The following is a 24,531-nucleotide window of genomic DNA, read 5'->3' as shown; positions in this document are numbered from 1 at the left end:
TATAACAGCAGACACCATTGGGCAAAATATAACATTAGTTTTTCTCATTGTTTTTTGTTGTTGGTTTTTTGGGGTTTTGTTTTGTTTTGTTTTAAGATTTTATTTACTCATGAGAGACACAGAGAGAGAGAGTCAGAGACACAGGCAAAGGGAGAAGCAGGCTCCATGCAGGGAGCCGATGTGGGACTTGATCCTGGCACTCCAGGACCACGCCCTGGGCCGAAGGCAGATGCTAAACCACTGAGCCACCCAGGCATCCCAGTTTTTCTCATTTGTCAACTATTAATATGATGACTGGCCTTTATGTTGTCTCTTATTTATATCATTGTTTTCATCTAGTTTTAGATGTGAGTTGTATTTTAAGTGATTTTCCAGATGGAGTGTTCATCTTACCAATTTTTTAAAGGCTTTTAAACTTATGTTTCTGATTACATATGGAATGTCTTGAGATTCATTGTAATGTTCTATTTAATAGGTATATTTTAGAATAAAAATCTCATTATTATTTATTCAAAGTAAACACTAAATTATACAGTTAAATTTTTCTCTCTTCTTTGTCTTTCGGAAAACATTCGTAGCCTAAATTCTTGCTTTCTATATCTAGCCTTAGCCTTGTATAATAGACTGTCTCCTTTCTGATGCTGAACTAAAATTTTTTGACTCCAGTATTCTAGTTTCCATTTATAATTTGTTTTTCTGGTGCTCTTGCTCTTTTGGAAAACCTTCATCTACTTTTTGTTGTTCTTCTCATCCCTTATTTTATGACCATTTTCTACCTGGCAGAAGAATGAGGATCCCTGGGTGGTTCAGTGGTTGAGCATTTGCCTTCAGCTCAGGTCGTGATCCCGGGATCCTGGGATTAAGTCCCACAACAGGCTCCCCATAGGGAGCCTGCTTCTCTCTCTGCCTATGTCTCTGCCTCTCTCTGTGTGTCTATGTTTCTCCCCCTCTCTCTGTCTCTCGTGAACAAATAAATAAAATCTTTAACAAAAGAAGAAAAGAAGAAGGATACATATGGCTCTCTGACCACCTAGGCAATAACATGAGGCCCCTGTGCTCACTTTCTTGGGTAATAAACTGTAGCCACTGTGGATTTTGGTGAACTGAGAATTATCTTCTCAGAATGAGATTCATGTTTATCACTTTCTCCTTAATATTTTCCTATACTGTGTTCTTGTAGAAATTCTTGATGAGGGAGATAGTGACTCAAACACAGACCAAGATGCTGGAAGCAGTGAAGAAGAGGAAGAAGAAGAGGACGAAGAAGGAGAAGATGATGAAGAAGGTAAAAGTATGGCTCGTTCAAGTACTACTTGTAAAATACTCTGAAGTTTAATTCTTAATGTAATCCTCTAAAATAGTGGTTCTGGATCAGTGGAGGTCTCGCGGCTGCTGTTGGCTTCTGATGGGTCAAGGCTAGGGATGCTGTTAAACATCCTACAAGTTATAAGACTGTCCCCCTGCCCCCGCCACAACACGGTATTACCTAGCTGGAAATATCAGTATTGCTAAGTTGAAAAACCCTGCTCTAAAAATATTAAACAAGGAAATCATTTTTTAATATCAGCATAATTTTGACATTTAATGCCTTTGAGTATAAACTATGAATAACATGCATTCGTGTCGAGTAATTTCTGCAACCCTGATATGAATGTGACAGATGAGAGTGGCAAGGTATTTGCTATTCATTTTGGCAAAATAGAGAGGGGGAGGCCAAAATATGTGTTTGTACAAAGCAGACATGATGTTCTTCTCCTTCAGCTTTGATTGCTTTATTTCATAGAAAAATGAGCTCAGAACTTTATTTTGGTTAAGTCTTAGTTAAGACATTAGAACATACATAAAACTGGTCATTATTTACTTATATTACATATTTGAAAATATTAAAAGTATGTCTTTCTGTTCTAGGACATGATACATTTTAGTTTTGTCTTAAAGTGTAATTATTCTTCTACAACATATTTAATAAAAACAAATTTAATTTTTTTCCAGTGTCTTTCTTACTTAAAACATTTCCTAACTATGTACTACATACATTAAACTTTAGAATTTCTTTGTTTTCTGTGAAAATACTGTTCAAATAAAAACTATCAAATATTTATAGAGGAAGAAAATTCATTAGATAAGAGAAAATTTTGACAAACACACATATTTATATTGAACCCATCTAGTCTGTCATGATCCAGTGTTCTCTGAAACTGAATTTCTATCCATAATTTACAATTCTTCCAAATTATCAAAATACTGTTTATAGCTCTAAAAATAATATTTCACCAAACAACAGCATGAGTGCTGCCTCTTATAATATCTAAATGAGCAGGAGACACAGAAACAAAAATAATATTTCTGGCTTGATTTCTGACTTCTTTGAACTGACAAAAGTTATTAAAATACTCTAAGATGCAGAAGACAAGAAATGGATACTTTGAGCTCTGCAAATGCTTTACACTGTAGAAAAGAGTATTATTAAATTCATAGATTCTAAATATTTATGAAAAATTATCATCTAGAGATATATTTTCAGTCCTTCATGTTTATTTTTGTAGTTTCATAACTTTGTTTAATTTCTTTCAGGACAAAAAGTGACTATTCATGACAAAACAGAAATTAATCTAGTTTCATTTCGGCGTACAATTTATCTTGCTATTCAGTCAAGGTAAGAAGATACTGCAGCTCAATTGATCCCTTTTTTTTTTTTTTTTTTAAGATTTTATTATTTATTCAAGAGAGACACAGAGAGAGAGAGAGAAAGGCAGAGACACAGACAGAGGGAGAAGCAGGCTCCATGCAGGAAGCCCGACATGGGACTCGATCCCAGGTCTCCAGGACCACACCCTGGGCTGAAGGTGGCCCTAAACCTCTGAGCCAGCTGGGCTGCCCCAATCCTTAATTTTGATAGGGGATGGACAAGAATGGGATTTTTAGAATCTGATGACAGAAAACTAGATATTCTCAAACTACCTGCCCAACCTCATAGATCCCTGCTGTTGCTTCTTTGCGTCACAAGAAAATTACCTTTACTTATTTGGAAGGTCTTATTGTATTACATAATTAAATGGATTTTTTTTTAACTGTGTCATTCCTTATAGTTAAGTATCACTAATAAGAACCTGAAGATAATTCTGTATTATAGAGTTGGCACAGTATATAATTATAGTGAAGATATATTATTTTTTTATTTGGTTTCTAATTCTGATTCTAAGCACAGAAGCACATAACTTTTGGATGCTGATTTTTTTGTGTGCACATGGAAATGAATATAAATGGAAATAGGAATTAGGAAGGTTTTGAGGATCCTTTGAAGTAATGTTAAGTAAGAACTACTGTGATGTCATGTGAATATCCTATTCCCTTTGAAGGCTGTGAGTTTGGTTTGGAAGAGAAATAAATGAAATATTAAATGCTTAGTACATCTGTTCTTTATGCGAATCAACCTATTGATTTAATGGGCACAGTGTTTACATTTTGCACTGGAGGAGGAATATTTTCTCAGTTTTGTTTTCTTACTAGGTTTTGTATATTTCCATTTAGTATGATGTAATAGCAAAAATGATTCATACGTAGGAGTCATCCTGTTTTTATTCTGTCTGAAAACTTTTTGGCTTAGATTCATCTTCAGAAAGATGTTAAAAAGCAAAACATTAGCTAGAAATATTTTTGGTTTATCCTTACCTATTTCTTTGCCTTTCACATGAAAGAAAAATCTATTAACTATTTTTTCTTACAAACTTAAAGTGGAAAATGAGAATTTTTTTGTTATAGGTAAAAATTCTTAGAGTTTGACCTTTCATTTATCCTTTTCTAGAAATTCAACAGTAATCTGTTGTAAACAGCAGATTTACTGTTTTAATATTGCTGTTAACTTTGAAGAGTTACAGGAGAGTTCTTTGAATAATTATTTAAAGGAAACTGTTTTTTAGTTTACCAAACCTTAATAATCCTTGAGTCACACAAAAGATTTGAAAAATAAAAGCATTAGACAGGTGACAATCACAATTATAGAGTAGTACCAACACTGGTAACAGCAACACTGTTTTAGGTGTTGGTATTTAAGAGTTCTGAGCTCCCCCGATGCCTAGTAAAAGTAATTTCTATATGATTCTATATGACAAAGTTTACGATACTTAATATCTCATACATATTTTAGGAAAGAACCTCAAAGACTTTGATAGTGTTTAAAGGACATGTTTGGGGGATTCATGTAATGGGATCTTGAAATACAAAGTTATTGAATAAATAACGCTCTAGACTAATAAGTGCTATTGTTAGTCATTAAAACAGCTGAAATGATTTTTTTCCCCCCCAAAGCAACAGTACTCAGTACTAATGGTTTTAGTGAGATACAGGTACGGGGAATTTAAGTGTATACACTCTTCATGGAAAGCCTTTTGGTAACATGAACCAAGGGCTTAGTGTTCATACCATTTGACCATTCTTCTTTGTTATATTTCTTAAAGAAATATATATTGATAGAGAATCATATATAGAATTGTTCATTATGGGGGAAAAAAAAGACTATCAATACAAATAATACAATACAAATAATCAAATGTCCATTTTATGCCACCATTGAAAGTTAGGCTAATGGGAAATTATTATTGATGCAGGCAAGTGGTCTGACTTAATGTGAAGTAGGGCAAAAATTGTACAGACTGTATAGTACTGCACCAGTAGTATTATCTTAACTGTTGAAATAGGTAGACAGATTCTAGAAGGAATGCATTAACATGCCATTACCAGTAACATAAACAGTAGTTGTCTTGAGAGGAGATTGGATTATAGATTTTTTTGTGTCTGTTTTCTAGTTTTTTGTATTTTTCAAAAGTCTTATGTTTATAGTTACAACAGCCTCTACCAAATATAAATCAATAATGGAATATAATCAAGTCAGATGGCAATGAGGGCATTTTATACAGTTTGTTTTTGGAATTCTTGCAAACAAAACTAAGGTCTGACAACTGAACTGTGTGGTGACTTTATTTTTTTAATTTCTTTCCTTTTAGACTTGTTGACTGATCTCACTAGTACTCTTACCTTCTTTTTACTATCCTGGCTTCTAAATGACCCTCTCTCATTTACACAAAACAAAATCAGACAATTGGTTTTGTTATTGAAAAGTAAACATTCTTGTTTGTTCTTGTTTTTAAATGATGTTCCTCTCTGATTTTGCATTTTTGAAGCTGTAGCATCAGAAGGAGGTGGGACTATCATTTTCCCACCAGAGTTTCTTAGATTGGAAATATTAACAAAACCATTAGTAAACACAACTGAAAAACTAGCATCATGTAAAATCACTTTCCTTACCCTTCCTTCAGTCACTGTTTATTTGTGTTGCACCTGAAATTCAGGGAGGCCTGAGTGACTCAGAGGTTGAACGTCTGCCTTTGGCTCAGATCCCAAAGGCGTGATTGCGGGGCCTGGGATCAAGTCCTGCATCAGGCTCCCTGTCTGCCTCTGCCTTTGTCTCTGCCTCTCTCTCTCTGTGTCTCATCAATAAATAAATAAATTCTTCAAAAAAAAAAAAAAAAAACCTGAAATTCATTTGATTTAGCAACCAAAAGTAACTGAAATATCAAGCAAATTTAATTCATTTAATTTTTATATTTAGTACAACTTCAAAACAATCTTGGTGTAGGGAGTTAACACTTAAAACAAGAACAAGAAAAATAGACTATCACATAGCTAACTTTCTCACTGACTCCTGTCAGATAAAGGGAAGTTATAAAATATTTTTCTTAACTAATTGATTCATTTTTCAGAAATTGCAGGGTTTTTTCATGCATACTAATTCTGTTTTTAAAAAATTAGAATTAGAAAAGAAAATATCAAATCTTTAAAAATACTTTTTGGTGATATTGCTATATTGTTGAAGTTTATCAACTACAGTTTAGTATTTTAATCTTCGTGCCAGATATTGTTTAATATTACCTGTTGTGAAAGCTCTTTCTGATATATTTCTTTTTTCATTTTAGTTTTTTCTTTTTAATTCCATTACATTGTACCATCCTGGGTTATTACTCTTATGCTTATGAAACTCAATAAATATCAGAAGCTGAGGAATCAGATGAACTATAAAACTAAATTCATAGTCCTCCTATTTCAGTGGCTGATTATTTTATATGCTTGTTACCAAAGAATGAAGGTTTGAACAGTCTACAAAAAGTGCAAATATATTAGCATTTTTCCTGAATTGAACTCACATTAAATTTGATAATTCTCTTAAGCATATTGGAGATTTTTTTTTTTTTTAAGATTTTATTTACTCATGAGAGACACAGAGAGCGAGAGAGAGAGAGGCAGAGAGACACAAGCAGAGGGAAAGGCAGGCTCCATGCAGGGAGCCCGATGTGGGACTCGATCCCAGGACTCCAGGATCACGCCCTGGGCCGAAGGCAGGCGCTAAACTGCTGAGCCACCCAGGGATCCCTTGATATTGGAGATATTTTTAATGAAACTTATATGAATGTAGTATAAAAGCAATTTTGTTTTCCTTATAAGTGATTTTGGTTATTTACTATATTTATACTTAGTTTTTGAAAATGTAGAAGCACTGTGTTTGGGTATGAATCAAGATAACTTATAAATGTGGTTAAGCACTGGATGTCATGCTGGCTCTGGAGCATCTTTTACCTCTTCCTGACTTGGGTCAGAGATAAATGGAAATATTTAGCAATGTCATAAAAATTTGTCTACTTTTTGTCTATGTATTTGCCCAGTTTGGACACTTTATATAAATGGAATCATACTTTATGTGATCTTTTATATCTGACTTTTTCACTTCATTTAATTCAGAGTGCATCCATGTTGTGTATATCTCAGTAAGTACTTCATTCTTTGTAGAGTTAAGAGCAATGTCTTTTCTATATACACAATTCAGGACTATGAAGTTACAGTAAAAAAGTTATTTAAAACAATTATTAAAATAAGGTCCTTGTATGATTTAACAATGCGGTGAGTTTTTAACCTAACTCTTATGACTATTTTGTCTCTACAGTTTAGATTTTGAAGAATGTGCTCACAAATTGCTGAAAATGGAGTTCCCTGAAAGCCAAACAGTAAGTCAGTATTTTTTTTCTATTAGGAAATGATATTAGTTATAAAAATGTTTAAGACAGTTAATAGGTATTATGAATTGAAACAATATCTATAACATCGATATTCTGAAATTTTAAAATAACTTAAAACTTAGTTTTAAGGTGTTTCATAAATGCTACTCATTGCAGTGAATTAAATGGTCTGCTTTCATGGGATGTGAAAAAGGAGCCAGTCTCTCTGACCCACTGCACTTTACATAAATTTCCTAGTGGTTGCCTGTAAATCAAATGGTAGCTTAAAATACAATAGGAAACTTGTTCTTTAATGAATTGCCTAGTCTATCTTCTTAATGTACTAAAGCATTCTTTTCTGGTAGAAATTGTAATGATTACCGCACATGTTGCTACATTGCTTTAATTGGCTATAGAAGAATCTGTCTTTTTTTCTTTTATTCATTATCTCAGCAAAATGTATTCTGCGTACACTACATGTCAGACACTCTGCAGGGTTTCAGGAATTAAGTAATCCACAAAGTATATTATATTAAGCCCCCTCTTGATGGGTGGAACTCATAATCTTATAACTTTGTGTATACTTCACTGTTAAAAGTATCATAGAACCGGGATCCCTGGGTGGCGCAGCGGTTTGGCGCCTGCCTTTGGCCCAGGGCGCGATCCTGGAGACCCGGGATCGAATCCCACGTCAGGCTCCCGGTGCATGGAGCCTGCCTCTCCCTCTGCCTGTGTCTCTGCCTCTCTCCCTTTCTCTCTCTGTGACTGTCATAAATAAAAAAAAAAAAAAAAAAAAAAAAAAGTATCATAGAACCCTAATGTCAACAATAATAAAGACTAGATTGAATAGGTTATCTTGGGTGTTTTTTCAGTTGTATTCTTACGTATATTCCTCCCTGCCCATCCACATTTTAAATCCTTGGAACCTGAGCCAAGGCTTTTAGGGTTTTGCTTTTCACACGTTGCTTTACTTGCTTTACTTTATATATTCAACTCTAGGCTCTTTGGTTTCTATTTCTAAAAGATCTTGACTATCTGTTCCTGTTTGGTATAAGTGATTTGCCTTAAGGCTTTAATTATGATCTGTTATGGGAATTAGCAGACTGTAGCCCAGGCCCACTACCCGTTTTTTGTGAATAAAACTTTAATGGTGTAATACAGCCATGCCCATAGGTTGGTGTATTATGTATACTTGTTTTCACCCTATGGCAGCAGAATTGACTGGTTGCAACAGAAACCTATGGCCTTTAAAGCCTAAGATATTTACCATCTGACCTTTAATTTAAAAAGTTTACCAGCCTTTTTCTAGATGACGGATTTCTTCTTAATCCTATGGTATGTAATTTTGAGAAGAAATTATTCTTTTCAAATGTAAAAAGTTCTTATTTCCCTCTTAAAGTTTGTTTATTGGTATATTAGTAACAGTGTACCTATTGGTACCCTGGGTGCACTTCATGTGTTCACTTTTGAAAGGAAATAAATTAGTGAATTAACCTTTCAAATTATAATTGAAACTGAAATTACTGTATGATCTTTTCACATTATTTGAGGAATATAATTAAGTCATTATAAGTTTTATTAATATTAATTCAGAGGATAGTTCTAGAACTAATCTTAACATATTTTGATAGCAATTGGAAGTGTCTTCGTGCATCTATTTTCATGCACTCAAAAGACTGTCCTAAAATTGCTATAATATTTAATTAAAATGTTAAAATATTTAATTATTATAAGCCACAGGGAATAACTCTTATAATTGCATTTAGTCTAGGGAAGAAAGAAAGTTGTTTTGCAAGTAGCACTGACTTTATTAGCAGTGCTGTCAGCATAATACCACATTATATTGTTTAAAACCTGATTAACTGTTATGTTATTGTAAAATACAGTTTTGGTAGAAAGAGTTGAAAATGCATTTTAATATATCAAATTAACATAATATTGCAGAACTCCGAAAAACCTCATTTTAACTTTTTTACTATATTAAATTTTGACAAAGTATATCTTTTCAGGACTTACACATTAATAAGTGTTTTTATTTAATTGAGATAACTTGTGACTAATCATAAAAAAATAATTTAGCAATGTAATGACATCTAAAAACAACTTCATATTGTGAATTAAGGCCTTTTGAGTAGATTGTTTTATACCTAGATGATCAGTTTCCAGAACAGTGGTGTCCAATAGAACTTTCTGCAGTGATGAAAATATTTATATATAGTCTACACTGTCTAATACAGTAGCCACTAGTCAGTCACATGTGGCTTTTGAGTACTGAAAATGTGACCGAAGAACTAAAATTTTAATTTTAGGTAATGTTATTTAACTAATTCGCTAGAGGTTACCATGCTAGACAGTATAGTTCTGGAGTATCCTGTGCTTCTTTAGGACCCTTTGCCTCCCTCTTGCACATAGATATATGCAGTAAATATTATAGACCTGAGCTTTAAAATACTTACAATATTTACTTAGGTTATATTTCACGTTAAATATGACCAAATGTCAAAATTGCAAATTGAAAATACAAAGACAAAATTAAATAGCAGTAAAAATGAACTGAAAGGGTATTATATTTATATATATATATATATATATATAATTAGATGTATGTGTGTAACATTTATTTTGAGGCTAGAAAATCCAGCTATAGAGATACTTTTTCTTAGTTCTTTTAAATATATATTTTTTTTATTAAAGAATGTCTTTTAAGTTAACATAGCTGTGCTTATTTATGGTTCTGTAAAGACTCATGTTCTAGCTCTTCCATATTAATTAAATACATTCCTTAATTAATTGAGCTTGAAGGTGTTTAACTGAATTGTTAGGTGGCATATTGATGATCTGTGTTTTTAAAGATTTTGTGTAGTCTTTTTAGAAAATCTATTCAATCTCTTCATGGTGTATCTGTTTCATATAGTAGATTTTCTTGAAGTAGTTCATACTTAATATGAATTTAGAATTTTATAATCAATCTAATTAGCTTAGATGACAATGGAAACTGTCAGCCAGGCTGAAGGCTTTGAAAGACTGTATAGGCTTGACATAGATTGAATCGTTTGGTCTTAGTAACTTAAGCTCACAAAGGTTCGGAAGTTCTGTATGTTTAAACCCTTACTTAAAAATTCAAGCTGTCTCTATCGTATTGATAAGTTGTCATATAGCATGGATTGTGTTTTGAATCATTAATGCAATTTTTCTTCCAAATAGAAAGAACTCTGCAACATGATACTTGACTGCTGTGCCCAACAAAGGACATATGAGAAATTTTTTGGCTTATTAGCTGGGGTGAGTTCAGCCTCATTCTTCTTGTTGGAATTTTAATAGAATCACTAAGGGAATCCTTAACATGAATATTGTGAATTGATGTGTCTGTTTTGTGGTCTTGTCTAATGTAATAGCAAATCTTTGCTCAAAACTGATCGCTCTTTCCTTCCTCGGGTTTCCCATCCTCTGTAGTTTCCTCCTTTCCTGCTTCATTTTGTAGTGCCTTATTAGCATTGCATATGATTCTTCCAGAACTTTCTGAAATTCTATATGCTTTGTAACAATTTCCCAAAGAGGACAATTAAATGTTGCCTTTTCAAAATCTCAACACAGTTTCTGAAGTCAAGTACATGCTCAGGCAACACAAATAGACCATGAGCTAAAATAAAATAAGTTTTTAAATCTCAACTCTACCCACGGAGAAATATATTTGTATAGTATGCAAATGTATGTGTCTGTGATAAGCTACCTGTATAATTTTGTTTTAGTGTATAAATCCTAGGTAAATAGGGATGATATATATTACCTTCCCTTTTAAGCATTCCATCATACAGCACAAAAAGATTGATATGATATATAAAATGTTTACTAATTTTTGATTCAGTAAATTTAGGAGGATCTGATATGCTCATAATGGTATTGACAGTCAATTTTTAGTGGTGTTGACATTCAATTTTTTTTAATTTATTAGCGATTTTGCATGCTGAAAAAAGAATACATGGAATCCTTTGAAAGTATATTCAAAGAACAATATGATACCATCCATCGCTTGGAAACAAACAAATTGAGAAATGTTGCTAAGATGTTTGCTCACCTTTTATACACTGATTCACTTCCATGGAGTGTAAGTAGATGGGTTGATATTTATACTTCTTTCCCAATCCCATTATTCACGAATAGGTATTAATGTATAATATAATCCTACTTTTCCTATGTAGGAAATGTACATTAAAATGAAATATGTAGCAAACTTTTACTGTAATGACTGTCTTTGAGACTATATTCATATAACACAATATCAAAAAGCTAAGTAAATAGCATGAATATAAGAACTACAATACCATCCTAGGCGATTTTAGCAGTCCAAACATCACAGTGCTTTTTAATAGTGATGGCTAATGGTGTTTTCAGGAAAAACAGAGTTTCATCTTCTCTCTGTGTGCACACATGCACATACACACTCATGCTCACATACAACAGTAGTTTGGTGGTCATGCATCTTTTAGTCATAGTTATTTAGAACAAGTTAAGATATTCGTGATACACAGGTGTATACCGGATTGGAATTTGAAACACATTCATGAAGCTGGCATTTATTGTTCAACTGCTGTTCATCCAACAACCATTCATTCAGTTACCAACTATATGCCCAGTCACTTGAGAGAGATACTGGGCATCCATAGTGAATTATATATGATCTCTGGTTTCAAGGAGCTTATTACCATAGAAGAACTATATGAGGTAAGATAGATATGCCCGTAACACTAATACAAAATAAAACGTGATAGGTTCTAAGAAAAGTGAAGTTGAAAGAAAGAAGTTGCATCCAAGAAGAAAGAGAGAAGAGGATCACATTGTAGAATACCACAACCTGATGGTAGAATGAAGCAGCAAAGTGAGCTCATAACATTAGGTAGATTATTGTAATGTAAGTACTAAGCTGCATTGATAGGCACTTTGTAAGCTGACCTAGGAGCCTGATCATAATAATTTTTTTCTTCTTTTCCTCCTCTGGGAATGAAAATGAAATCAAGGTTTTAGATAATCGAAGCAAATGGGTTCCTGGATCACAGAACTCATAAAAACTGGAGGTTCCTTGTATTTTTATTTGTCTTAAAACATCTCTCCATGGCTTCCATTTTAAGCCTCAATCTTAGCATTCACAACAAACCATCATTCTTGCTGTCTTTACCCTTCTTGTATATGTACTATACAAAACTATAGCCTAATGCTCTAAGTGGCATTTTGCCCCAAACCCTTAGACATCCACATTTTGATGAGTGAGTTTTAGAAGCTAGTAATCTTTTCTTCAGCATTATATACTCACAGCAGAATATATCTCTGCTATAAAAAGCGCATTACTCAAGAAAGAATGAACTCTATTTCTGTAGCATCTTAGCATTATGAAAATTATCATGGAGAGGTAGTCTTAAATGTGGCCAAGAAGTATTACTTATTAGGACAAAGAATGATATTCACAGATCATTCTGTAGAGACACTTAGAGTCATAAATGTTGGTCATTTTGTCTTTTGAATAAAATAAAATCGTCTTCTCATTTTAATTTTCAGGTTCTCGAATGTATAAAGCTGAGTGAAGAAACCACTACGTCATCCAGTAGAATTTTTGTTAAGATATTTTTCCAAGAACTGTGTGAATATATGGGTCTTCCTAAACTTAATGCAAGATTAAAGGATGAGTAAGTTTATCATTATGCATTTTTTATCCTTAGTGTCCTCAGGAATTTTCCTTCCTTGTAGCAACAGAAGTCTACCCTTGGTTGTAAAAACAAGAGTTAAGCCCCTAGGACTTTGTTCATTCATTAATCACTACTCTTGAGTCTCATGTTCTGTGGCATAGGACAACATGCAGTTTTTAATGATGGATTTTAGTTCCAGTGGAAGAAACACAGAATTAATGCCTCTTTTAGTTTAGTTTAGAACACACTTTGCATTTTCACTGGAGTTTTCTAGTAGTGAGTACTTACGGTTTTATTTTCATTTTTAACCCTAATCTTGAGCCTTAGAAAATTAATTTTTTGTTATCAGTGAACAATTGTGAAGATATATAGATGACTCAGTCATGTAATGAATAGTTCAAATTATGACATTGAATGAGGGTCTTGTTCCAGGACTATCCTATAAATCCCCACCTCAGCTTTCTTCTTTCTTGTTTACTCAGATTACCATTGCCCCTCACATTGACTTCTACTTCATTCACACTACTGAATCGTCCTTTCAGATTTCCTAGTGACTACCTGCCAAGTTGATTACTTTTTCTCAGTCCTCATGCCCTTGGGCTTTCCAGCCTTATTTACCCAGTTGATCATTTGCTTACTGTGGCTTCTCTCTTCTCATTCTGTCTCACTCTTCATGGTCTCTACTCTTCAGCCTACCCCCCTCTCCTCTTTGCCACAGTTTCTATTCTGGTTTCAAAATGCCCTCTCTGGGTTATTCCATCTGCTCCCCTTGGCTTCATAGACTAATTTTTGGTCCCTATTTATGTCACCAGGTTTATCTCCTTCCTTCTCACAGGCTGCACCACCATTGCTCAGTGCATTCATGTTTCCTTGCCTCTGTTTCCAGAGCTAGAAATCCCCTCTCTTGGTCTGTCCAGCAAACTCTTAACCATTCTCCTTATATGTCACTTTTTTCTATGAAAGAGTTTGTCCTGGCTCTACTGGTTCATCATTCAGTGTGGCACTCCGAACCATGTCCAGACCATGTTTTGTTTGTTCCCCTCCCCAGAAGTAATGATTATATGCAGACTTCATCCATAATTTTTCCCTTTAGTTGACTATTTTTACCCTATCCTTCAGTGCCATACACAGTGCTGCGTGTGTTTGTGTGTCTGTGTGTGTGTGTGTATATATATAAATAAAACAGAGGAGATTTGTTTTTACTTGGTCTTATATATGTTCACATACTATATATGTGTATGTATGTGTGTGTGTGTGTTATTATGCAATATATGTATGTGTGATGTATGAAAAAGTTTTTAAAAACCTCTGTGGGGTGCCTGGGTGGCTCAGTCAAGTAAGCGTCTGACTCTTGGTTTCAGCTTAGGTCACAGTCAAGGTTGTGAGAACGGTTTTGGGGCTCCATGTTCCGTGGAGAGTCTACTTGAGATTCTGTCTCTCCCTTCATCCCCCCACCCCACATGCACACACACTCTCTCTCTTGCTCTCTCTCTCAAATAAATGATTTTTTTAAAAAACCTTCTCTGTTGTAAGTTTAATAAATTATGACTTGACCCTACTCATTTCATTTAGATAGCATATTGCCTGACCTAATAAATGATATAAATCACTTTCTTGATTCTGTTTCATTTATTTAATAATACATAGAAAATCTGAAAAAATGACTGTATACAAACTTTGCCTTTTTATCATTAAGCAATATATTCTGTTTTGTTCATTTTTTTTCTTGTTTTAGAACCCTCCAGCCATTTTTTGAAGGATTATTACCCCGAGATAATCCAAGAAACACTCGGTTTGCCATCAACTTCTTTACTTCTATAGGTCTTGGAGGTTTAACGTAAGGATAATTTTCAGAATTTTATTTTCATCTTAAAAAATTATCTCAGTTGCCCTTGAAGCAGACACTAACAGATTATATCTTTAATTAGGGATGAATTGCGTGAGCATCTCAAAAATACACCAAAGGTCATTGTGGCACAGAAACCAGATGTTGAGCCAAATAAGTCCTCCCCTTCCTCTTCCTCTTCTGCATCCTCCTCTTCAGAGTCTGACTCCTCTGCCTCGGATTCGGACAGCAGTGACAGCAGTTCAGAGTCTTCCAGTGAAGAGAGTGATTCTTCATCCAGCAGTAGTCAGAGCTCTGCTTCAGGTATGGAAACTCATTTATAATTGATTGGGCTCTTTTCTAACAAGTTTATTGCTGATGATGTTTACACCGAGGGAAGAAAATAATTTGATTGTTTAATTATTTTAGAGTTCAGTTGTTTAAAAGCCACAATTAATAATATAAATGATCATCTGTCGCTGCTGGAGTCTGTAGTGAATTGCATCATTTATAATGCTAGGATTACCTATTGGAATCCTCTTCATAGAAATGAAGATATTTCTTTGGCAAAATTTGTTTGAGTGATGACTGAACTACCATTCGTTTATAATGCCTTTACGCCAGCTTATAGCTTTTCTGGCTATTAAATTTTATTTATTTCCTGTGTATTTTAAAGAAATTTTAGTTTTTTAATTTAATTAATGAGGATTTATATTAGTCATTGACATGTGTCATGCATTCAGTGCATACTTTGTAAGTGTACAGCTACATAAGTTTTCATGAAAAGAAGAGAACCATGTGCTCGCTGCCCATACCAGGAGTTACCAGTTACTGCCACTCCTGCCATCCACTGCCTCACGGCAGCTGCTGCTCTCATCTGTAATTGCATAATTAGTTGTGGCTGTTTTTAACCTTTTTTTTTTAAGATTTTATTCATTCATTCATTCATTTATTTGAGAGAGAGAGAGAAAGAGCAGAGACACAGGCAGAGGGAGAAGCAGGCTCCATGCAGGGAGCCTGACGTGGGACTCGATCCCTGGTCTCCAGGATCAGGCCTGGGCTGAAGATGGCGCTAAACCACTGAGCCACCGAGGCTGCCCTGTTTTGACCTTTATAACGGTGTTTATAAACTCCTTTATCCCTGGCTTATCTTTCACAATTACTTTGTGAGATTCATCTGTAATATTGCATTTAGTTATAGTTCATTCAGTCTTACTGCTGTATAGTTTTCCACTGTATGAATATGCTGCAGTCTATTTACTCAGGAACAATTTAGATTTATAAATAGTAGTCCTGTGAAAACTGTTACTCATATTGGGGAGATATATATATATATATAAAAATATGAATATTTACACATGTGCATTTCACCTGGGTTCGTACTTAGAGAATCTCTGGGAACCACTGGGTTGTAGGTTATGTATTTAGCTTTAGTAGATACTGCCAGTTTTGTTTGTTTTTAAAAGACTCCGTGAGAGTCTTTTTTTTTTTAAGGTTTATTTATTTATGATAGAGAGAGAGAGAGGCAGAGACACAGGAGGAGGGAGAAGCAGGCTTCATGCCGGGAGCCTGATGCGGGACTCTATCCCCGGACTCCAGGATCGTGCCCTGGGTCAAAGGCAGGCGCCAAACCGCTGAGCCACCCAGGGATCCCCGATACTGCCAGTTTTGCAAGTGGTTCTTTCAGTTTACCTCCCATCAGCCACGTTTGAGAGTTGCAGTAGCCCCCATCCTCATAACACTTCAGTTAGCTTTCTTCTTCATTTTAACCATTTTGGTGGATATGTAACAGTATTGCATTGTGGTTGTAATTTGCATTTTTCTTGATCACTAATGACGTTGAGCACTACCTTTTTATTGGCCATTTTCCTTTTGTTATGTGGCTGTTCAAGTCTTTTGCTACCCTCTTCCCTTTTCTTGTTTTATTATCTCTTCTATAAATTTGTAGGAGTTGTGTAGGTTTTCTGGATATGTATCTTCTATCACATACAAACATTGCAAAGAGCTAGTTCCATTCCATTTCTTGTCTCTCCAGGCCTGTTCAGGTGCCAGATCTCTGCTGGTCTTTCTGACCCTCAGCAACAGCGCCGAATCAGCAGATGCCCAAAGGGAGAAAGTGGCTGTGGAATCTCAGCTTACCTCTCTATGGTCCTGCCTTCTCTTGAATCTTATCTTGGCCCTTATTCAACTTACAAGGAAATTGCAAATAGTACAGAGAATTCCCACGTAGCCTTCACCCAACTTCCCGTAAAGTTGGCATTTTGTGTAACCATAGTTCAATTATGAAAGCCAGGAAATTAACATTGGAACAATACATTAAATAAATTATTATTTGAATTTCACCAGTTTTTCCATTAATGTCTTTTTTCTTATTCCAGAATCCTACTTGCATTTAATTGTTTCTTCTTAGTCCTCTGTAACCTGTGGTAGTTCCTCTCCGGCTTTCCTTGGTTTTAATAGCTTTGATACTTTTGAAGTCCTCTGTTCAGATATTTTTTCGAATATCCCTAAATATGGAGATGTGTCTGATGTTTTTTTACATGGTTGGAATGAAGTTATGCACTTTTGTACAGAGTACCATAGAAATGATGTATTCTTAGTGCATCTTGGAGTTCATATCGGTATGTCTTATTGGTGATATTAACTTTGATCACTTGGTTAAGGTGACATCTGGATTTCTTCATGGAAACTCCTTTTCTCTATAGATTAATATCTTGTAGGGAAATAATTTGATACTTTGTTAAATTTCCTCTCTCTCCTCTTTCACTCTTCAATTTTAGCATACATCTTTGGATCTCATCTGCAGTACTTAACTACTATGGTGTTTGCCAAATGTCATTTTTCCATTTGTCTTTTTTCTTCTACATTTAATAACTGAATTTCTTCTTTAAGAAAGAGTTGTCTCCCCCTCCCACCCCCATTTATTTATTAAGTATCTTTTATCAGTGTGAACTCAGTGGCTATTCATCTGAGTGAATGAGTTAAAGTCCATTACTGTCATTTATTTTGTTGCTCACGTCATTTCAGCTTTGGCAATCAGGAACTCCTTCACATTGGCCCCTGTGTTCTTTCAACATACCCCTATCATTTTTTTGAGCACTGCCTTTCTTCATAACATCTCAAGTTGTTCAAGATCTTTAGTGCCTTTAAGCAGAAAATTTTAAATCTTTCTCTGGCATTTCTAGTTGTTCTCAGCAGGGGCTGTGGTCTCCACAGCTTTCTCCTTTCTCCCTGGAAATGGAAATACAGTAGTAAAGGATTTTTTCAAATGTGCAATTTTCTGAGATGGTCTGTTGTTTTCCCCAGGGTCAACTGTTTTTTTTCATCATAGTATCTTAGTCTAAAAATAAGAGATAGTCTAATTGTCTAAAATGCATATCATTTCTTTTTTTTTTTTTTTTTTTTACAAATTTTTATTTATTTATGATAGTCACAGAGAGAGAGAGAGAGAGAGGCAGAGAGAGAAGCAGGCTCCATGCACCGGGAGCCCGATGTGGGATTCGATCCCGAGTCTCCAGGATCGCGCCCTGGGTCAAAGGCAGGCGCCAAACCGCTGCGCCACCCAGGGATCCCTCATTTCTTATTTTTTAATGCATATTCCAGAGGCAGGAAAAGTATGTTGGAAGGTTGATCTTTACACTCTTGTTCTCTGGCTTGTTGCACTTAAAAGAGTATTACATACTGTGTGGCAGCCAGAATTGTGGGACTCTCAGTGTTTTATATTATTAGAACAAGATTGCATTTGCCCACAGGAAGTCTTATTCTTGAATTAAATATATTAACATTGTTCATTTAATATTCACCTCTTTTAATTCTAAAGAATTTGTTATTTCATGATATCTGTTTTGAGAACAGATGATAACACAGCATGAATTGCTGCAATAAGGAATCTTGCTGATTCAAAATTAATTTGCCTCATCATCCCATTTTAGCATAGAGCTTTCAGTTTTATTGGTAAAATATTAAGTAGCATAAGAGCAGTATGAACTGCCCCAAAATTAGAAAATTGTAAAGCAAATACCAAAGATTGGAGAGATTGCATATTATGGTAGGGCTCAGGGTTTTGTGTCAGCAACGCCCTGAGAGTGGTGTAGAGTTGGGTCAGAGAGACATTGATTTAGCACACAGCCAGATGGTTTCTGCTTGGGTAGCTGCAGCTCAGCTGAGGAACCAGAAAAATAAATCCTTAGTGGCAAACCAATGGACTGTGCCAAGGATAGGCATTTGGCAGGAGAAATACAGGTTGGTACAGTGAGATTTGGGTGGAGATAAGGCGAAGGTAGGCAGTTTTCTACCGTATTTTTTTCTTTCTGTATATATACGAATTTGACACAAACTTCGGTCGTCTCAGCAACCTTGATTTATGTACTCAAAAGAAATAACAAAGATAAAGTGATTAAATTTGTTTTATAGCTTAAAATTTCTCCGTGATTATTTAATATTTATATTTGTTTATTATATCAGTAAAAATTGTTCTAGACCATTTCAGAACGGTTTTTCTCAGAAATCAAGCCTTCATAGCTCTCATAAAAGCTCATGATTATATGTCTTAACAAGCTTCTTCTCTTTCTGGTACAGATACTTCTCCCTGATAGCACTGGAGAGCAGAGCTGTTGTTTTTTAGGAAGAGGCTTTTACTTGAAAAATATATATTCATGCTGTTAAACAAACTCCATCATCCTACTCCCCCACCTTTAGGGAGTGACGTTGCTGGCATATCTAATCACTGTCTTTTTATTATTAACATGCCAGATCTGACATATTTCATATGACAAAGTGCACATGGGCTGGAGTTTTTGAATAAGATTTATAAGTGGAAATATATACCTGTTAGTCACTTTATAAAAAATTTTACATTTGCTATAGTTTATGTCAAGTTTCTGTTTACAGCTTTGAGTCTAAGGATCAAAATGGTACTTTGGTAACTAATGGTGATATGATATATATTCTTAAAAATTACTCATCTTGTACAATATTCTGACATCAGACTTTCCATTCAATCAGTTTAGTTTTGCATCCAGCTTATCTGAATTAATAAACCTACAATAGATCAGTAACTATAATTGTTAAATTATGAAATTAAAGATTAAAATAAAACCTAACTATTTCATTTTACACATGCAGCTAAAGATAGAAGAAAGAAGGGACAAGGGAACAGCAGAAGTAAAGAAGTAGATAAATTGATCAGGAAACAACAAACCCACGATAGGAAACAAGAAGAAAGAAGGCCAGAGCAAAGACATCAGGAAACAAGGACTGAAAGAGAAAGACGGTCAGAAAAATATAAAGATAAAAATTCACGGGATCCAAATTGGAGAAATCCCATAACAAAATACACTTCAGACAGAAGTGTTCCTTCTGAACGAAACAGTTACAGTAGAATCGTGAATGACAGAGACCAAGAAGTGCACACAGATTTGGAAAATAAGCATGGTGATCCCAAAAAAAAGAGAGGAGAGAGAAGAAATTCTTTTTCCGAAAATGAGCACAGACAGCGAAATAAGGACAGTGAAAATGTTGTAAGAAAAGATAGATCAAAGTCAAGAGAAAAGACTAGAAAACATTCAGGCTCTAGAAGTGATGAAGATAGGTATCAAAATGGTGCCGAGAGGCGATGGGAAAAATCTAGCAGATACTCTACACAATCCAGAGAATCAAAGAAACATCAGGACCGGCGAAGAGAAAAATCTCCAACAAAGCAAAAAAAATAATTCTACAAAATTACAGAAACTGAACATGCCTTATATTCAGTTGAGACAAATTATTTTTTACATTAACGAACTTTATAGAGAATTCTTGTATAAAGTACTGGTTTGTATTTGTACATTTAAAATTTTTTTTCATTTTAACATGTTTTATAATTGATACATCTCAAGGCCCTCCACATAAAATTATTTGAGAAGTTTCATTAGAGAGGGATGTAATTCTTGCTTATATTTTGTTAATAAAATGATCAAATGTTCATTGAATCAGTGATTTTCTTCATTGACAAAATTTTTTCTCCTGATAATGTTTCCAATCGTTTATAGAACAATTATGATGAATTATTAGTTTCTTTTTTTTTTTTTTAAATAATAGGAGATCAAGATAGATGAACCATTTCAGTGTAATATTTTGGCTTTGTTAAGATGCTATGAACATTTTTTAGGAGTCACTCTTCTTAAAACAGGAATTATTTCAAGTTTCTTACTATATCTTGAACAAAGTTAGGTATGTGTAATTTTTTTTAACATGTGTTTTGATGAAGCTAAGGATCTTTTAAACAGATGCACAGCTCTATTATTTGGAACTAGGACTTCTCTCATTGATAATATTTCTTCTCTGAACTGCTAGATTAACATTCTTTGTGATTAGTTCTTTTTCTCAACCTTGAAGTTATTATCATTGTTGGTGAGTTAATGTGTATTTAACTTTCAATTTAAATTAATAGATCATTGGAAAACGTACAGTAATGAGAAATGTGAACAGCCTAACTGTGAAATAATTCCATTTTTTACAAGAATTTTAAAGGTTTCCATCATTGTAACTCTCACCAATTAATGTGACCATATTATTTATATACTTTTGAAATAAAATATTGCCTCTGAAATTTTAGATTTGCTGACATTTAACCCTACTTACCAAATAGACTACCTGTGCTTATTCACTTCTAACGTACATAAAATCCATTTTATCTAATGTCTGGTTTCAAGAATAATGGGACCACCATTTTAGTGTTTGACTTTCAGGCGTTCTCTGATTCAAAATGTTTCCTATTTTTGTTGAAAAACCTGAATATAAATAATAACAAAGTCCATGTAAATAAATATTATCTGTCCTATCTTCCTGCCTCTGTGCAAAAAAAAAAAAAAAAAAAAAAGTATTAATTGAATATGACAGCCTAGAAAAATTATTTCTAGTATTTTCTCCTGTGGTGGATAGAAGGTGCTGAGCTGTTATTAGAAAGTACTCTCATGGACACAGTGCATTTCACAGAATTTTGAAGCTCAGCAAATTGGACTTAAGGAAAGCATAGGCTATGAGCTCTAAAGGAAATAAATGAGTTTATTTTTGTAAGTGAACACTGATCTTTGGCGGTGATAAGAGAAGAACAAAAACAACTAGAAATTCTAGCTTATTTTCTTCACTTTCTACACTACATGTAGAAACGGGAAATGATTATTTTTTTGAGTCATTGAGATCTTAAATAATAATTACTAAAGTAGATAAGTTTTCAAATGTAAAAAATTATTTATTGAGCTTCTATTATGTGCCCAGACCTGTTCTAGGAACTAGAAATAAAACCATGAAGAAAACAAAGTCTCAGCTCTTATAAGGTTGATACTATGATAGGGAGATACAGTGGTCATCTTGGTGGGGTGGCTGGTAATTTTCCAAGGGAAGGTTTATATGGTGATGCTTGTCCATATTGTTGAAGGAACTAAGGGCTTGAACCCTGTGGACTGCTGTGGGGGGAACCCAGGCAAAAGGAACTGCTGAGATATAGATGTTAATTTATAACAAATACTACCTAGAGGTGTATGTTAACATTTCCTATTCAACTAGTTGGAGTTTTTTTGTTGATTTTTCTCACGATTTTACTTTTAACAAAAGTAGTTAACAGAACACCTAACTCGCTTTGAGCAAAAGTATTTGAATATAACCTGAGTCCTATCAGGGCATGAAAAATGGGAGCCTGGGGGCAGAACTGGACTGTGTGCCTTCACAGTGCATTTCTACTGCATCAAATGTGATATGTGCACATATCCCCACCCCGCCCTGCCATTCAGGCAGGTTTTTCACTTTCATCCTTTTAAAATGCAGACAAGAAACACGTTGACTATGTCTGCTATTTCTGACTTTTTACTTCTTAAGCTTAGCACTTTTTAAGGATTAGCTGAGTCCTGTAGATTTCATGTGCATTACTCATTGTTTCCCAGTTCCTCAACTTCTTGCACACAAAGTTTCTCTATCCGTATCCATTTACCACCTGCACGCATGGTCATCCCTTCATGTTGACTTCAGAATTCTTACCACCTCTGAAATCGGCTGTGAGCATCACGCTGACCACTGCCCATCCTACTCACCTGCTCTAGTAATGATAGTCTAGGAATCCTTCCATTTCATCAAAACTTCAGACGTATGGACTTGGTTAAAATTGATCATCATTGCCTCCCCCTCACCCCACCAGTCCCCAGTCTTTCACTTGCTTTTAGGAAAAGACTCTAGTTCATATTGAATAATTCATTACCATTTCATTTGAAAAATACTTATTTGGCTAACTGAACATTGAAGTCCAACTAGGTTTTTATCTGAGCCTATACCACTTGCTGGCTGTTGACTTTGGGGCAGTTCCTTTAACCTTTATGTCTCCCATTTGTGTCCATTTTCTCCTGTGTGCCATGATAGAACTAGAACTCCCTTAAATAGTGAATGGTCTCTGTCATGAACAGGGCCTGGAACTAAGTGTTCAGTGTTAACTGTTTTTATTATTTTTGTTACTAAACACTGAGAGAGTACCACTAGACCAGGAATTGCAAACTCACATATGGGAGATAACAAATGAGAGAAATCAGATTAGGAGTCAACTGGAGTGACTCAAAGGCGGCAGTAGTTATGAGTAACTACTCAGCTCCATTCCAACTATGCCCATAAAAAAGAAGGCCAAAGGTTGACAAATCTGCCCGATTCTCAAGAGATTCAGAGTTAGGACTTCTGATTTTTAAACGTTGGCAATGATTTTTTTTTTTTTTTAAGTTTAAAAACAGCCCAAAGTCCAAACAAAATGATCCCTTCAGGTGAATTAGCTTTTGTGAGTCTACTCTCTAGATCCTCAAAAGCTATTTATTATTTACTCGAAATGACACTCTTTGTTTTATACAAACCTCATCACTGTTTTACTTTCTCCTCTTTACAATAGTGGGAGGATAAGAACTGTCATCTTTGTTGCAAAAACTCATACTTTACTAACCTCAGCAGTTCCCTCTTGCTCTAAAAGTTTTACCAGGTTTTAGTTCTGTACTTTATTGGCTTACTTATAATTTTATGTATCCAAAACACAATTTGTTTTTCCTCAAATCTACATCCTTTCTAACAACTGCAGTTGATTCCACAAATCTCCCATCAGTTTTGAGTTCCCCTGCCCCCAAATCCCCAAACTTCCACAATTTTTTGATTTGTTTGTTTTTTAGAGAGGGAGGTAAAGACAGAGGGAGAGAATCTTCAAGCAGACTCCCTCCCCACTGAGTGTGGAGTCCATTGCAGCCCAGATCTCAGGACCCTGAGATCATGACCTGAGCCAAAACCAAGAGTCAGACACTCAACCAACTGATGCACCCAGTGCCCCTGGACTTCAACAGTAGTTTATGCGTCATCCTCCTGTGCACCATGCCCTATTCCAAGGAGATAGCAAAGAGCAAACAAACAGGCCCTGTCTTCACTTGAACCTAAATCCCTGCAGGGGAAAACAAACTAAAATTTAAAAAATAAAACTTAGACTTTGAAAAATGTTAGCTATTTAGAAAAGCCAAAAGAATAGAGCAGTGATCACCTGTATACTATCTATCTGGACTCTGAATTCAGTTATCTAAAGCCTTATTTCCATCCTGTTACCTTCTACATGGAAGTTCAATGACTCCTCTAGACTATATGATGGGTAAAGTCCCAGCTTGTTAGCCTAGTTTCTTTAAAATTCAAGTTCAACCTGTCTTTCTTAATGTTTGTTCTAGGAGCTGCCATCCTTTCAGCACTACTCTGTGGCAGGCATCTTAGAGTCCCTAATTTTTAACATCAACTATAAGGTAAGAGAGACCCCAATTTTACAGCCTGCAAGGTGTTGCTGATGTAGAACCCAACAATGGCCTTTCCTTCTATATTGTTTGATTCAGTTCAAGGCACGTGTAGTAAAGGCCTTGTGATTAGCACTTATATACTGTGCTGTGAGATCATTTTTCTTTTTGATCTGACCCCCCTAGGTAGATTATACATTAATCAGCCAGGAGTT

At 34.8% G+C, this 24,531-nt stretch overlaps 1 protein-coding gene across 11 annotated transcripts in view; it reads left to right on the top strand.

The window, feature by feature from the left end:
• The window catches only part of CWC22 (CWC22 spliceosome associated protein homolog), a 59,608-nt gene extending 38,465 nt beyond the window's left edge, over window positions 1-21,143 (top strand). For 10 of the 11 annotated variants that reach the window (XM_038585012.1, XM_038585013.1, XM_038585006.1 and 7 more), the window contains 9 exons: window positions 1,181-1,285; window positions 2,575-2,656; window positions 6,995-7,055; window positions 10,251-10,328; window positions 10,999-11,151; window positions 12,597-12,724; window positions 14,460-14,561; window positions 14,653-14,873; window positions 19,674-21,143. In XM_038585012.1, the coding sequence (XP_038440940.1) occupies window positions 1,181-1,285; window positions 2,575-2,656; window positions 6,995-7,055; window positions 10,251-10,328; window positions 10,999-11,151; window positions 12,597-12,724; window positions 14,460-14,561; window positions 14,653-14,873; window positions 19,674-20,260 (1,517 nt within the window). In that variant the 3' untranslated portion in view covers window positions 20,261-21,143. Of the gene's footprint in view, window positions 1-1,180; window positions 1,286-2,574; window positions 2,657-6,994; window positions 7,056-10,250; window positions 10,329-10,998; window positions 11,152-12,596; window positions 12,725-14,459; window positions 14,562-14,652; window positions 14,874-16,584; window positions 16,892-19,673 lie in introns of those variants that run through there. The other variant, XM_038585014.1, reaches the window with a different exon arrangement.
• The last annotated feature ends 3,388 nt before the right edge of the window (window positions 21,144-24,531 follow it).

Source organism: Canis lupus, chromosome 36, assembly GCF_011100685.1.
Source record: "Canis lupus familiaris isolate Mischka breed German Shepherd chromosome 36, alternate assembly UU_Cfam_GSD_1.0, whole genome shotgun sequence".
NCBI lineage: Eukaryota > Metazoa > Chordata > Mammalia > Carnivora > Canidae > Canis > Canis lupus.
This window is presented reverse-complemented; position numbering and strand designations above follow the sequence as displayed.